The sequence below is a fragment of the Pelmatolapia mariae genome, linkage group LG9, assembly GCF_036321145.2.
Source record: "Pelmatolapia mariae isolate MD_Pm_ZW linkage group LG9, Pm_UMD_F_2, whole genome shotgun sequence".
Taxonomy (NCBI): domain Eukaryota; kingdom Metazoa; phylum Chordata; class Actinopteri; order Cichliformes; family Cichlidae; genus Pelmatolapia; species Pelmatolapia mariae.
In genome coordinates, this window is record NC_086235.1 from 4,936,973 (window position 1) to 4,950,545 (window position 13,573).

The 13,573-nt window shown below is 40.0% G+C and overlaps 3 protein-coding genes across 6 annotated transcripts in view; 2 read left to right on the forward strand and 1 right to left on the reverse strand.

The window, feature by feature from the left end:
* Positions 1-428: 428 nt before the first annotated feature.
* Positions 429-4,226, reverse strand: LOC134634378 (GTPase IMAP family member 6-like). 2 transcript variants are annotated; one of them, XM_063483554.1, is made up of 5 exons: positions 4,121-4,226; positions 3,470-3,947; positions 3,226-3,260; positions 3,045-3,095; positions 429-1,742 (listed from the first exon to the last, which is right to left on the reverse strand). In XM_063483554.1, the coding sequence occupies exons 1-5, from the start codon at positions 4,128-4,130 to the stop codon at positions 1,159-1,161; spliced, it is 1,158 nt and encodes a 385-aa protein (XP_063339624.1). In that variant the 5' UTR covers positions 4,131-4,226; the 3' UTR covers positions 429-1,158. The 2 variants fall into 2 exon arrangements, with proteins under 2 accessions (XP_063339624.1, XP_063339625.1); XM_063483555.1 differs by lacking the exon at positions 3,045-3,095 and having other exon boundaries at positions 431-1,742.
* LOC134634379 (GTPase IMAP family member 7-like) lies at positions 4,223-6,213 on the forward strand. The gene is made up of 2 exons (XM_063483556.1): positions 4,223-4,349; positions 4,462-6,213. Exons 1-2 carry the CDS (start codon positions 4,223-4,225, stop codon positions 5,160-5,162), a joined length of 828 nt encoding a protein of 275 aa, XP_063339626.1. The 3' UTR covers positions 5,163-6,213.
* Positions 6,214-10,363: 4,150 nt separating this feature from the next.
* Positions 10,364-13,573, forward strand: part of LOC134634942 (GTPase IMAP family member 8-like) — a 58,148-nt gene continuing 54,938 nt past the window's right edge. For 2 of the 3 annotated variants that reach the window (XM_063484420.2, XM_063484422.2), the window contains exon 1: positions 11,034-11,135. Coding sequence is in view for 1 of the 3 variants with exons in the window: in XM_063484419.2 (XP_063340489.1) it covers positions 11,036-11,135 (100 nt within the window). In the remaining 2 variants the exon portion in view is untranslated. Of the gene's footprint in view, positions 10,497-11,033; positions 11,136-13,573 lie in introns of those variants that run through there. The other variant, XM_063484419.2, reaches the window with a different exon arrangement.

A 13,573-nucleotide genomic window follows, 5' to 3' on the forward strand; every position in this document is an offset into this window, starting at 1 on the left:
TCTTTCCTTGATAAGTTTTGATTTTTTATTTCCAGCAGATGGTGACACATTACTAGTTACAATGCAGGCCACTGATTAGGGAGGCTGACTGTGTTGTATGCTGCATTTGATGAGAAATGAAATATATTTTTCATTTTCATACTGCAGCTGAAAAAGATATAAATTATTTACATATAAATATAAATAATATAAAGGCACCCATCCTACACTGTTAAAGATTTGAAATGGTAAAAAGTTTTTACCCCGTTACATTTTACCTTTGTCTGATATCTGGATAATTATATATTGATGGAGTCTTGCAGAACTCCTGTAATCTTCTTTTCTGTAGTCAAACATTTTGTGGAAGCTATTCAGTCAGTCACAATAAAGACAACATTTAGGTGTACAAAACACTTTTATTTGGTTTAACATCTTTTATTCAGTTTTAAATGGATTACATCACAGTTATCAATTAGAGAAAATTAAAAGTTCCAATTTCAAACAAACCAACAGAAGGAGATCTCTGCTTCAGCATGGAATAGTTGGAAATAAAGTAAAAACATAAATGTTCAATTTACAGCTGTATAATCTAACGGTGAAAGTGGCTAATTATATTGAATCATCTAATGCTTTAACCTACTTATTTTTTTACGCAGGAAATTGTGTCCTTTCTCTGATCTGATAGATTAAGTTATCATTTCTGTTCTCAAAAACAAAACACCTGCTGCCACATTTTTCAATTTCCTTCAGCTTAGGTTGGCATTAATTCAAAAAATTCTCCAGGTTCATTTCTGCTTTTTGTAGGTCTTTGTTCACAAAGTCTTTTTTTCTCTCACCATCTGTAAATCTAAATATGTAAATGTGTCTATAAAAGTGTTAAAACTGTGTTGGGGCGTGTTTGAAAGCAGTTTAATATAAGCTATGAATCATCAAATCATGTATGATATCCGAACATTTAATCACACTCAGTAGAAGGCTCTGTGGTATTTATCATGAACTGGCTACATTAACACAGCAAGAGACTAAATAATGCAGTAATTTCAAAAAAGTACTTTATTCACAAATGTCTACGGCTCTGACTAATTTTTAACTGGATATGTCAGGAAATCATTAAATGATTTACCTGTTTATGAGAAATCATTTGTAAGCCCTTTATCACTCTGATCTGATCCACTGTCATCAGTGTATGACAGTGGATGGACGGATCAGACTGACCACGATGTCCATCAAGTTTTTCACTTGAACTGAATCTGGTTTGCTGTTCTCAAAAACAACACACCTGTTGCCACATTTTTCAATTATTTCCTTCAGCTTAGGTTGGCAGGATTTCAAAAAATCCTCCAGGCTCATTTCTGCCTGCTGCAGGTCGCCTCCTCTGGTGAACACGATGACTGTTTTTTCACTGACTTTGTTCCCAAAAGCTTTTTCTAACTTTGTCAGTATCTCTCTCTCACCATCTGTAAATCTGCTTACATGCATCACAAGGAGATACACACAGGAGTCTGATTTACACAGCTTTTTACAGTTTTTTACATGTTCATCAGATGATTTGAGGTCATCATCAAAGATGTCTGGAGTATCAATTACACGCACATGTATGTCTTTTATCTTTGTTTCTTTCACCTGACACTTTGCAGTGACTGGCTTTGAACTGGCTTTAGACGTGAAGAGTTTGTCTCCGAGGATGGTGTTTCCACTGGCACTCTTTCCAGTCCCAGCCATTCCCACAAGAACAAGACTGACGTCAGTGGCAGTGTGCTGTCCTGTATAGATAAACAATTATAATAATCAGAGACTAGAGACATATCTTTTTAATGGTGTCTTAAAAATAAGCCAGCTGCACCAAGAAGGACCAAGCTTCAGGCCCAGAGGCCTGATGGCACCCCACCCCCCGGAAGGGGCCCAGCTGCGCCACAGGCGCCAGGCCCTGCCAATTGGTCACCAGGAGTGAACCGGTACATACATGAGCGCCCAGGTAGAGTGTAAGGCCTAACCTGACATACAGACACAGACGAACAGGTGCACGCAAACACAAACGTGCATTCCCACCCCCATATACACAACCAAATACTCGCCACTTACTCAACGTGTAGACAGACACAAATAGACACTGCACAGACAATCACACTCCACAAACATAGTCTATATCCCAGGTCCAGGTACCCCGCCCCCAGGGGGTACCTGCAAGCCGCACCTAGACCCAGGAGGTGTAACCCTTCTCTCTGGGGTGGAGGCAAGCGGGCCGCCTCTTTATCTGCAGTAGCAGGGATGCCCCGCATTCCAGACCCCAATCTGATGGCCAGCCCTGACGGCTAACAGAACTGGGGTGAGTGAAGACCCCAAACCTCCCTCCGCCCTCTCATATGTAGTGTTGCTGTGTGCTGTTCTAAAGTGCATTTAAAACACAGGAGGGCATGGTGCTTCCTGCCAGAAAGCAGCATGGCTCCTCCTGAAAACCCTCAGTGTCTATATGCATTAAAATTGAGGGTAGGGCACCAGCGCCAGAGGTGGGTTGGAATACACCGACCATCTTCTGGATGCTGTAAAGCGTGCCCACGCCCAAGGCCCTATATGTATGTGTTATGTGAGAGTGTGAGTAATGTGGATGTCTAGGTTGCAGAATAAAATTGAGGCACAGGTGGCCAGAAGGGGACAGAGGGGGAGTGCCTGCCCTGCACCCTGGTGACATATCTGCACCCCCAAGCCCTGCGTGTGTGTGTGTGTGGGTGTGGTAGAGCGGGAAGAGGGAGGTAGCAGAGGATTCGGAGGGAAGAAAGGGATGATGGGGCCAGCTCCCCCGTTGAACCCAGTAGGCACCCCCAACTCTGGAACCCACCAGGGCAAGGGGGCCCAGGCCCATCCGGACCGGGGCCCACAGCAGCAGCACCGCCCAGCCCTACAGAGTCCAGGGTAGCCCACCCACTCCACCGCAGAGAAACCTGCACCCACCCCATCATCCAATCATCTCCCAAACTACACAAGACACACACAAAATCTTAACAGTAGTGCACGTTTTGTGTAATAATTTGCTTTAAATATTTGTCTAAAGTTAGAAAAAGTCTCACTTTTTAAACTCTTCTTGTGGTCAGTGGAGAGCTCTTTGATAGATCTGCCACCTGAACAACAAGGTCAAATAAATTTCTATCAAAACCTTTGGTAAGGTTGAATAATCATCCTTCAATGAACAGTCTACTTTTTTAAAATAAAATAAGCTGGACAGTTTTGGCTGATGAGCACTGGTCATACCTGTAGGTGTCGGTGCCTCAGTGTTTTCTCCACACCTACAGTAGAGTAACAGAGAACATAAAAACTCACCAAGGTGCTGTTTGCTGTTTTATAAGCAGTTAATTATTTCTACAACAATTTACCTTTAAACCATAAAAGCCCCATATAAACTAAATTAACAAATATTTCAACTATCTCTGGGTATGCTATTAAAGTGAATTAATTTAATTTAATGAGATGAAAAGCTCTCCCTGTTAACCTTTACCTCTTGATTAGAAGCAGTTGTCTTTTTTCAGCCAGTTTTTCCAGATTCTTGAAAAAATCTTTAAGGGTCCGAGACTCGAATCCATTATCTCTGTTATCTAGTTTTCTTTCTTTAGCCAGTTTTTCCAGTTCACTTGAAAGCTCTGGAAGGGTCCAAGACTTGAATCGATCATCTGTGAGTTTACATTCGAATGGCAGGACAACTATGAACTTAGCTTTCTTGTCCAGATGTTCTATCTGCTGCCAAACATCATTAGCTTCAAATGTTTCCTCTCCCACCAACAAACACATATCAGGGTCATGTTCATCAAAGGATATATGCTTGAAATCATCCCATTGTTTGTATGTTATATGCTCTAAAGTTAATATCTGATTCTCAGTTTTTTGGGTCTCTTGGCTGTTATTTCCCAGGATAGTGGATATTAGGCTTTTTGCCCAAGACTCCTCTTTGCTCAGGATGATGACTGAAATCTTTTTGTCTGTAAAAACAGTAAAAACACAATATTATTTTTTGTCTTACACTATATACAAGATTGAAACACTCCATTTAAAAAGCTATTCGCTGGATAATCCAAAATGTGTTACTTTATTTAAACTATGCTTTTTACTAATACAAAGTAAAATAAAAGAAGCTGTTACTAGTCAAACTTACCTTGAGACATGTTCCTTCACTCCAGTATAGCAAACTGCAAGAGACAAGTTGTGTGGTGTCTGCAGGCTGAGCTGTGGTCTATCTTTATCTTATGAAACTGCTATGCAAAGACTGGAGGTGTGTCAGCTGTGGCGCTATAAACAAGCATACCATGTCAAGAACAGAAGTATTAACATTCATCTTTCTACAGTGACAACAGTGAAGAGAAATATGGATTCATTTCCACCAGGTAAGTAGTTGCTATAATCTGCCTTGAAAAGTGTGACCAAATGCTATCAGATTCACTGAGCTGCTGATACGCTTTCAGACAAGTTAAACTGAAGTTGTAAATTGTGTTTCAGGTCCCGATTTGAGGATTGTGATGATTGGAAAAACTGGTGTGGGCAAAAGTGCTGTTGGAAACACCATCATGGGAGAGAAATGTTTTACATCTCGTCCAAGTTCAGAATCAGTTACTTCTTCTTGTCAAAAAGGTGTGACACAAGGGGGTAACAGAGTAGTTAGTGTGGTAGACACACCAGGGATCCTGGACACTAAAGTAACTGCGGACTTCATCCAAAAAGAAATTGTGCGATGTGTTGAAGTCTCCTGTCCAGGTCCTCATGTGTTCCTGCTGGTGCTCCAAGTCGGTCGATTCACCAAAGAGGAGAAAAACTCAGTGGAAGCCCTGCAGCAGCTGTTTGGCCCACAAGCTAACCAGTACATGATTGTGCTGTTCACCCGTGGTGGTGATCTTGGATGCATGACCATACAGGAGTACGTACGTGAAGGCAGTGCACATCTTCGCCGAGTCATTCAAAGCTGTGGAAACAGGTTCCACGTCTTTGACAACACCATCAGTGACACGAACCAGGTGGTGGAGCTGATCAAGAAGATTGATGACATGGTGGCAGGAAATGGGGGCACATACTACACAGATGCCATGTATAGGGAGGTGGAGGCAGCACAAAGAATGGGTCTCTTAGGAAAATTCTTATATGCATTTATTGCTGGATTGATGCAACGCATTAGAAAATTTATTGAAATCCTTGGGAAAGATTAAATAAACACATTCATTGTGTTCTGGGCAGTGAATCCTTATTTAACCATGTGTCAAAATATAGCATATATTTGTTTGTCAGTGTTTCTTGTGGTGCTGATAAAATGAGTGTATAAGCGTAGATTACAATGACATGCTGCGTTTCTTATCTCTTCTATATCAGCATTTTATGTTAATTATAGCGGTGTGATATGCATGAAAGCTTTAAAAAATGTAATGTATAAACTTCACTTGCATCAGTCAAAATTGTATTTATTAAAAAACCTGTTGAAGTAAAAGTGCACTATACATCTTATTTTTAAATAAACCTGTAAGAATTTATAGTCAGAGACAAAATCATTCCAAATGTGAAATCTGAAACCAGATTTTCACACTAACTTACATCTAAGCTCATGTTTCAAACTCTTTTTCAATGGCAGTGTTTTCTTTCCCTTGTTTCTTAGAAGCAGAGGCGGAGGCAGACATTTGATACACCCGGGGCTTAGCCCTAATGGGTAGTATGTATGTGGGATTGGGGGGGGGTTAGAAGTGACTGAAAGATTAATAGGCTCTGTTTTGAGTTTTGTTCAAAAAAGAATGACTTCATATAGGGAAAAATATATATCACATCTGCAGGACACCTTAAACTATTTTTTTAATTAAGCAGCAAGGCAGAACAAAGTCGGGGCTGTATCAAGACACGAGGACTAAACCCCAATTCAACCAGACCCAGAACTGATCCGGAATTAAAACAGGACTACAAAATCAGGACTACTTAGGACTTAACCAAAACAGAACCAGAATCAGAACTAGATGATAGTAGCACTAAAAATCATCATAGACCTGCACTATACTTATTTTTTAATTCTACCAAAGTCCACTATTTAGATTCAGAAAAGTTTATATAATTATTTAGCCTTGTTGTGCAAACAAGCCTGCACAACTTAATAAATATAGAATTTGAAAAATAACAAACCTAAAAAGAAACACTAGGTATGAGATACATGAGTACCTATGATACGGTGATACTTTTGGTAAACAACCATTTGACTAACATGTGTGTCTCACCTGCTCTTGTTCCATCTCTGTTCTGTCCTCATTCTCCATCTCCCTCTCTGTTCCTCTCTCTCCCTCTCTGCTCCTCTCTCTCCCTGACAATCATCAAATATACAGTTGAAACCAGATATTTACACACTCTTCAGATAAAAACACAAACACTTTTTTAATTGTAACATCAAATCAGACTAAATGTTTATTTTTTTTATTGTTAACTTTAAGAGTAAAGAGAGAAACTATCTGTATTTCTTAATTGTAAATAGCACCAAATTGTATTCAAAACTGAGCCACACTTATGGAGCTCCACAATTCTTTTCCTGGTGTTTTGTTGACATCTCTTGATTTTCCCATGTCAAAGAAACAGGCTCTGTGTGTTGGGGGTGTCTTGTATGCATCCACAGGTGTGCCACCAATTTACTCACATGGACTCTACTAACCTGTCAGAAGCTTCTTCAGCTCAGAATGGAATCGTCTGGAGTTTTCTTATTAATTAACAATAAACTTTGTGTATATGTACTCCTAAATTTGATGAAAGTGATTAAAATAGACAGCTCTGTCTCTCTTTATTCTGACATTTAACTAATTCAAAAGATATTTCAATATTTATTTATCCAAAACAAAACAAGTTTACTCTAAAATGATGTTTAACAGTAAAAAAAATGTTCTTGTGTTTTCCATAAAGTGTATGCAAATATCTGGTTTAAACTGTGAATATACTGCTGTGTACTGAAATTCCTCTTGTTTTGCATAGATGTACTGAACAACATACAAAGCATAATATATAAAATAACATCTACCAGAGTTTTTTCTTTGAAAGACGCCCCTTATGTCCATTCTTGTATATCAGTACATTACTGAAACTGATTTATTTAGCCGTGGAGGGTAACAACTGAAAATATGAAATAAACACACGTAAGCTAAGACTCTCTAAAGAAACAGCGTTGTTGTTGTTCAGCTTTTTATTTCGCCGTTTGTTGATTTACTTGAAGAGCAAGTAACGTAACATGGGTGAAGTGATCAGTTTGATATCAATCTTTCGTGATACACCCTCATATTTACATTATTTGTACAGTACGAATTATTTGCTTTGGTACCTGGCCAAACTTCAGTTCTCCTCTGTCTGCCTGGCTCCGTTTCTCCAACAGCAAACTCGCAGGCAGCAGCTCCCCCCGCCCCCTCGCTCAGTCGCTTAGTGTCTGAGCTCGGATCAAACCATTATTAGGATTTACGAACAGTCGTAAATTCCCACAGTGTGCACTATGTGCTTCGAATATTGTGTGTAGTTTTTTGTTTTATACAGTTGTCAGCCAGGCATCTAACTATGAAAAAATTACACTCCAAAAGACCCCGGGCTTCTGAAAAAATCAACCCGGGCTTAAGCTCAGTAAGCCACCCCCCCGCTCCGCCACTGCTTAGAAGGGAGGTGTAAAGTCAATTAACTTCTTCCAGTGGGAACTTACCGGGGTTTCATAAATATCCTAGAGGGATTTCATACCTCTGTTCCATTTTTATTAATGACTCACATTTGTTTTCAGACCTTTGCTCAGTTGACGACTCACATGATTAATAGTGACCCTAAAACTCTCAGGACTATTTCCAACTGGACAACCATCATTAGGAGTTAAATACCCCTGTCAATAATTTAAGATCTAAAGAAGCTTCTTGGAAAAAATGCAAAACATCTTCACAAACCCCAAAAAGTTAATTTCCTCTGTATTCCTCTGAAAGAAATGCTGAAACTTAAAATAAGAAAAGAAAAGCAAAGAAAAGAAAAGAAAAGAAAAGAAAAGAAAAGAAAAGAAAAAGAAAACAGGCCCTGTGGCTAGGTACAGGGTGATTAAATGATAGCTGTCAGTTCTCTCATTCCTTATATTACTGCCCTCTGCTAAGACTGGAGATGACCAATGTTCCCTCTAATTTTTCATGTGTCTGAGCGAACACTCAAACTCCCTGAGCGGTCCCTTGGACCACTGTGAACAACAGCAGACGTGTGCACTGTGGACGAATCTCGAATTTACATTTATGTTAGACTACTTTTAATTAACTGCTTTAGCCCACTTACAATGAAAATGTTAAAAAATCTTGTTCATGACCTGTGTAGTGTCCTGATTCTTTTATTTTGAGGATGAGAACAAACAAACACTGGTCCAGATAAGTTCAGTCAAACAATGATTTTATTGAACACACGCGTGGGGAGATGTATACAGTAGCATCATCAGCATAGATCTCCACTAGAAAACTCACTTCAAACTGGTTTTGTATGTCAGAGTTCAGCCCCTTCTTGTGTCAGCAGATAACATAACATGCAACAGTTACAGTTAGTGACAGTTAGAAAAGTTTCCGTTATCAGCAACATTTTTACCATACATGGCTGTTTCAACCGTCTTACCCTCCAGATGTTTCCTGTTGATTTGCACTTCTTATGCTTATCTTTAGCACATCCTGTACCAACTGTTGCTATGCAGGCACAAATGCAGTTTTTGCATTGACCTTTCTGCACTCTGAGTCACTTTACACAATATATCAGTCTGGACATTCGCGCCAGACGAAGCTTATGACCTTAAAAGGACTGAGCGCCAACTCTTCATGAGCACATTCGCAATGTGTGTATAAAAATAACTACAACTACACATTTAATAAAAGTTTTAATAAAATGCCACAAATACTTTTGCCACAAATTCTAATTGAAAGTTGCAGCTCAACTAATATTTTATCAGCAATACATAAATAAATTAAAAATAGATATAAAGAAGGTGACAGAGCTGAGTCACAAAAATGAAAAAAGAAGATTAATAAGCAGCAGTGTTTTTCAACAGTAACTGAGTGTGGGGGAGTGTTCTCACACTCAGCTTTCACCACCAAAACCCTCATCTTCCTGTTTGTGTAGAACATCAAGCAGGCTGGTGGCTTCAGCTGACAGTTTTGCTTTTGCTTTATTCCAGTAGAAAGATGCTCTTCCTGTGTTTTCTGCATCAGAGGCTAAACTAAAGAACCAACAAGAGAATGAACATGAACTGCTGCCCACATTATTTATTGTTTCATATAATAATCAGTGGTGTTGCTTTTCTGGAGAATTAATTGGCCATAGAAAGTGATTTCCTACGTCTTGATCTTTAATTTGAAACATATAACACTACTAATAAGATGGCACCTATCCAAGATGGCGGCCAACCAAACCGGTTTGACAACCGGTTTGACCGGTTTCGTGCGTGTGCGTATGCGCGTTCAGGTGTGTTCGGGGGCATGCGAGTTCATGTGTGGAAACACACAGGTCGTTAGAGAGGTTATATGAGTTTATAGGTTTATATGAGTTCATGTGTTTTTGACTGGTTTTTAATTTAAACAAACCATAGGGTTTTTTAATTAAACTATTTTTTTTTATCACTTTGGTATGTCTCAACATTCAGTTATGCAGACATATGTGTCCTTAAGAGCAATTCTTTGTTTTGCGGACGGAGTGGAAGGCGTTTTGCTTCGCAGTGCACATTAACAAAGCGGGGATGCTTTTTATTTACATCTAGTCAAAAGTGTTACTAATTGTGTTTTAACCACACTAATTTTATGATTCTGACAATGTCCCAGCAGCACACAGCGATGCAACCATTTTATTTTAAAAACGGCACAAATGCGCATTTCTTCTGAATGGGTAATGTCAGTTCAGTGCCTGTTCACAAGCGTTTCATTTAATAAAACCACTAGTTTTAATTTAACTAGTTTTACGCATCTACAGGGGTTTCTTTCAAAGGTTGATGCGATCATTTTATTTAAAAATCGGGATTTCGGAATGTTGAACTAAGAGGGAGACGGAGCCAGGTAGTTTTTAACACAGTAAATGGTCACAAATAACATTCAATCCTTTAGAAAATAAATGCTATAAGCAACCAGTATCACTCTTTTTAAACTAATTGTGTTTTAATCACACTCATTTTGTGATACTGATGTCACAGCCAGGCACGTGCAGAGGGGGGGGCGGAGGGTGCTTGAGCACCTGCCCCTTTCCTCCAGGATGCCTCAAGTGCCCCTTTCTTGAAGGTTTTTTTTTTTTTTATGTTTATGTGCGTATGGAGCCCTGTCTTTGCCCCTCAACAATAAAATGTAACTATTAATCTCAATTTTGCTAAATAATCTGGCTTGCATCAGTCACATGACTACCATTGACCAATGGTCGCCATTGAGGGCAGAGCGCGCTCGTTACGAGCCGGGTACGAGCTTGCAAAGTGCACGCGCATTTTCTGCAAGCTGGTTGGTGCGGAGCTGGACGAGGCAAATTAATTGGAAGGTGCTGCTGACTGCAACAAAACAGTAAGTAGGGTGTACAGCGCACACTATAGTCTATAGCAACAAATAAATTGAAATAAATGAGCGTGCTGTTTGTGCAACAGCGCGACAAACATTACATGTCCTTTTATGAACTGCACAAGTAGTGGTGGTCATTAACTGCTAGCTAACTGGGTAAGGGTGTTACAAGGGGGCCTGTAGCTCTGTCCACAGTTTTAGGGAACATGTTTTGTTTTAAAGTAAGTTACAGGACTTTTCCCTTCTTTTCTGGAGGGCTTTTATTTCACTAAAAACGATCTAATATGGATATCCACATAATTATGGATTATTATATTTATGATATTCACCCCCCTCCCCCTCCCCCCACTGTTTTTAAAGAAAATATATTAAGTAACAGATGATATTAGGTTTATATATCAAATTAGATAAAATGCTGATTTTACAGCAGTAAAATTATTGTATCTCTACAGTTTAAACATTAAATAAGCACAGCATGTGTGTGTGTGTTTTATGTGTATAGATTTTTAAAAATTATTACTAATAATATAACAAATATTCCAGAAATGCCTCGTAAGGAGAGGAGGAAGAAACGGCTACAAAAGGAGCTGTGTGAGGCTGCTAAAGGCAGTGGATCCCTCACCAGCTGGATTAAAAAGAGCACAGGTAACAATAACACATGTACCAGTTGTTGCATTGTAGAGGTATTCAAGGATAATAACAGTAATTAAAACAGTTGCAATGTTTTGGTTCTATAACATTTTCTATCATGACTTTATCATGGACTAGGTGCAAAAGTTGTTAAGTGTAGATAATTAAGTAATAGATTAATGAGATATAAAATTGTGCGTTGTTCTCAGATAAACAGCAAGTGGAGGGTGATAGTTCAGATGAGGAGATGGAAGGAGGAAGCGAGGCAAAGACTGAGTCACAGTCAGAGCCTAGAGAGAATGTAGAGGAAAGGACAAGCCAGGAGAAAGAGACTGGAGTGAGAAAGTCAGAGAGTGAGTCAGAGCCCAGAGAGGAGGAGAGTGAAGCTAGTGAAGCCATAGAGAGGACATTCTCAAATCTACTTGGACTTGCACACCCAACTGATCCTGCCCATGTCATGCAATTCCACATACAATATGATCAGGCCTTTATTCAAATGTGTGATAATATTGGACCCTGCCAACCAGTACTGTCATCATATCCAAAGAATGAAGAGGGACGATCATTTCAAAAGAAGTGGTACGAGAAAAATCCATGGCTAGAGTATTCTCCAACTGCTGATGCCATGTTTTGTTTCAGCTGCCGTCTTTTCTTAAATGATGAAAAGTACACAAGTCGCAAAACCTGAAAAACGGAAGGGTTCAGTCGGTGGAGAACGGCTCTAGAAAAGATTAAAGAGCACAGTTCATCAGTGTCTCACATGTGTGGTATGGTGAGGTGGAACTCATTTAAAAAAAAAACCTTGGAGGCAGCTTTTGAAGTAGCTGACCAAGTGTCACAAGCTGCAAAAGACAAAGAAAGAGAGAGAAACAGAGAAATTTTGTCTCGTTTGATAGACATCACTCTTTACCTGGCAAGACAGGGTATGCCTTTCAGGGGAGATGATGAGACCTTGTCTAGCCAAAATCGAGGAAATTTTTTAGAGTTAGTTGAGTTGTTCAGCAAGTATGACAGCGTAATTAAATTACACCTTGTTGCCATAAAAGAGCGACAGGGACCTGGAAAAAGACCTCTCGTCTCGCTCCTCTCAAACAGAAGTCAGAACGACATAATCAAAGCTTTGGCCACATCAGTAAGAGGTGTCATCCAAGCAGAAATTCAAGAATGTGAAACCTTTTCTATCATGATGGATGAAACCACAGATGTGTCGCACACAGAGCAGGTTTCCTTTGTTGTCAGATATGTGCACAACATGGAAATCAAGGAGCGCTTCCTTCAGGTGTGTAATGTGGAGTCAACAACTGGAGATGCTCTTGAAAAGCTAGTAATAGCTCTACTGAAAGAAAATAATCTGAAGATTGACAACATCCGGGGTCAAGGTTATGATGGGGCTGCAAACATGAGCGGACGCTTTAAGGGACTTCAGTCAAGAATACAAAAAAAAATCCAAAGGCCTTATATGTCCACTGTCAGGCACACTGCCTTAATCTGGTTTTACCAGAGAGCGCAAAGTCAAACATGTGTTTTGTCAGCTTTTTCAACCTAATCGAAAAGCTTTACACTTTTGTGGCCAATTCATCTAAACGACACTCTGCATTTATTAAAATGCAGGAGAAGTTGTACCCTGAGCAGCGCCCACTGGAGCTGCAGAAGCTGTCAGACACTAGGTGGGCCTGCAGAGAAGCTGCCCTCAAGACAATGAGGAAGATCCTTCCAGCTGTCATGCAGTTTCTGGAGGAAATACTACAGCAAGATCCTCCAGACTCTTCAGCAGGTGATGCAATGATCCTTCTGAAAAGCATCAATTTTGAATTCATCCTGTGTCTGGAGATCACCTGTCCCATCTTCCAAGTGACTGCTACTGCATCTGATGCATTGCAGAAGAAAGACATTGACCTGGCTGCAGCATACAAGATTGTTGATGGTGTTTTGCAGAGCCTGGACCACACCAGAACAGAGGAAGAGTTTGAAAAAATTTATGAACAGGCTAGAGAGAAGGCTGCATCAGTGGGTCTGGACCCCCCATCTGAGGTCCCGGGACAAGCTCGGAGGGGGAAAGTGCCAGCAAAGTTTAAGTTTGCTGCCACAACAGCTACTGCTGATGACCATGCTTTCACAACTCCCCAAGAATACTACCGTGTTAAAGTGTTCTATGTTTTTGTTGACACAATGACACAGGAGCTTCTGAGACGCTTTAAAGGAGGAGATAATTCCACATGGGAAATCTTGAATGCCTTACATACCCTGACAGTCCCAGAGAACTGGAAAATAATCTCAACAGAGGCACACCAAGCTGTGAAGAAACTCTGCCAGTTCTATGACATTGAGGAGGAATACAAATTACAGACAGAACTTAAGGTCTTTCATGCTTCATACACATGCCCCCCACCAGTTAGTGTGGCATCCATTCTTTCAGTGGTCAAAGAAAACAATGCACATCTGATCTTCCCCAA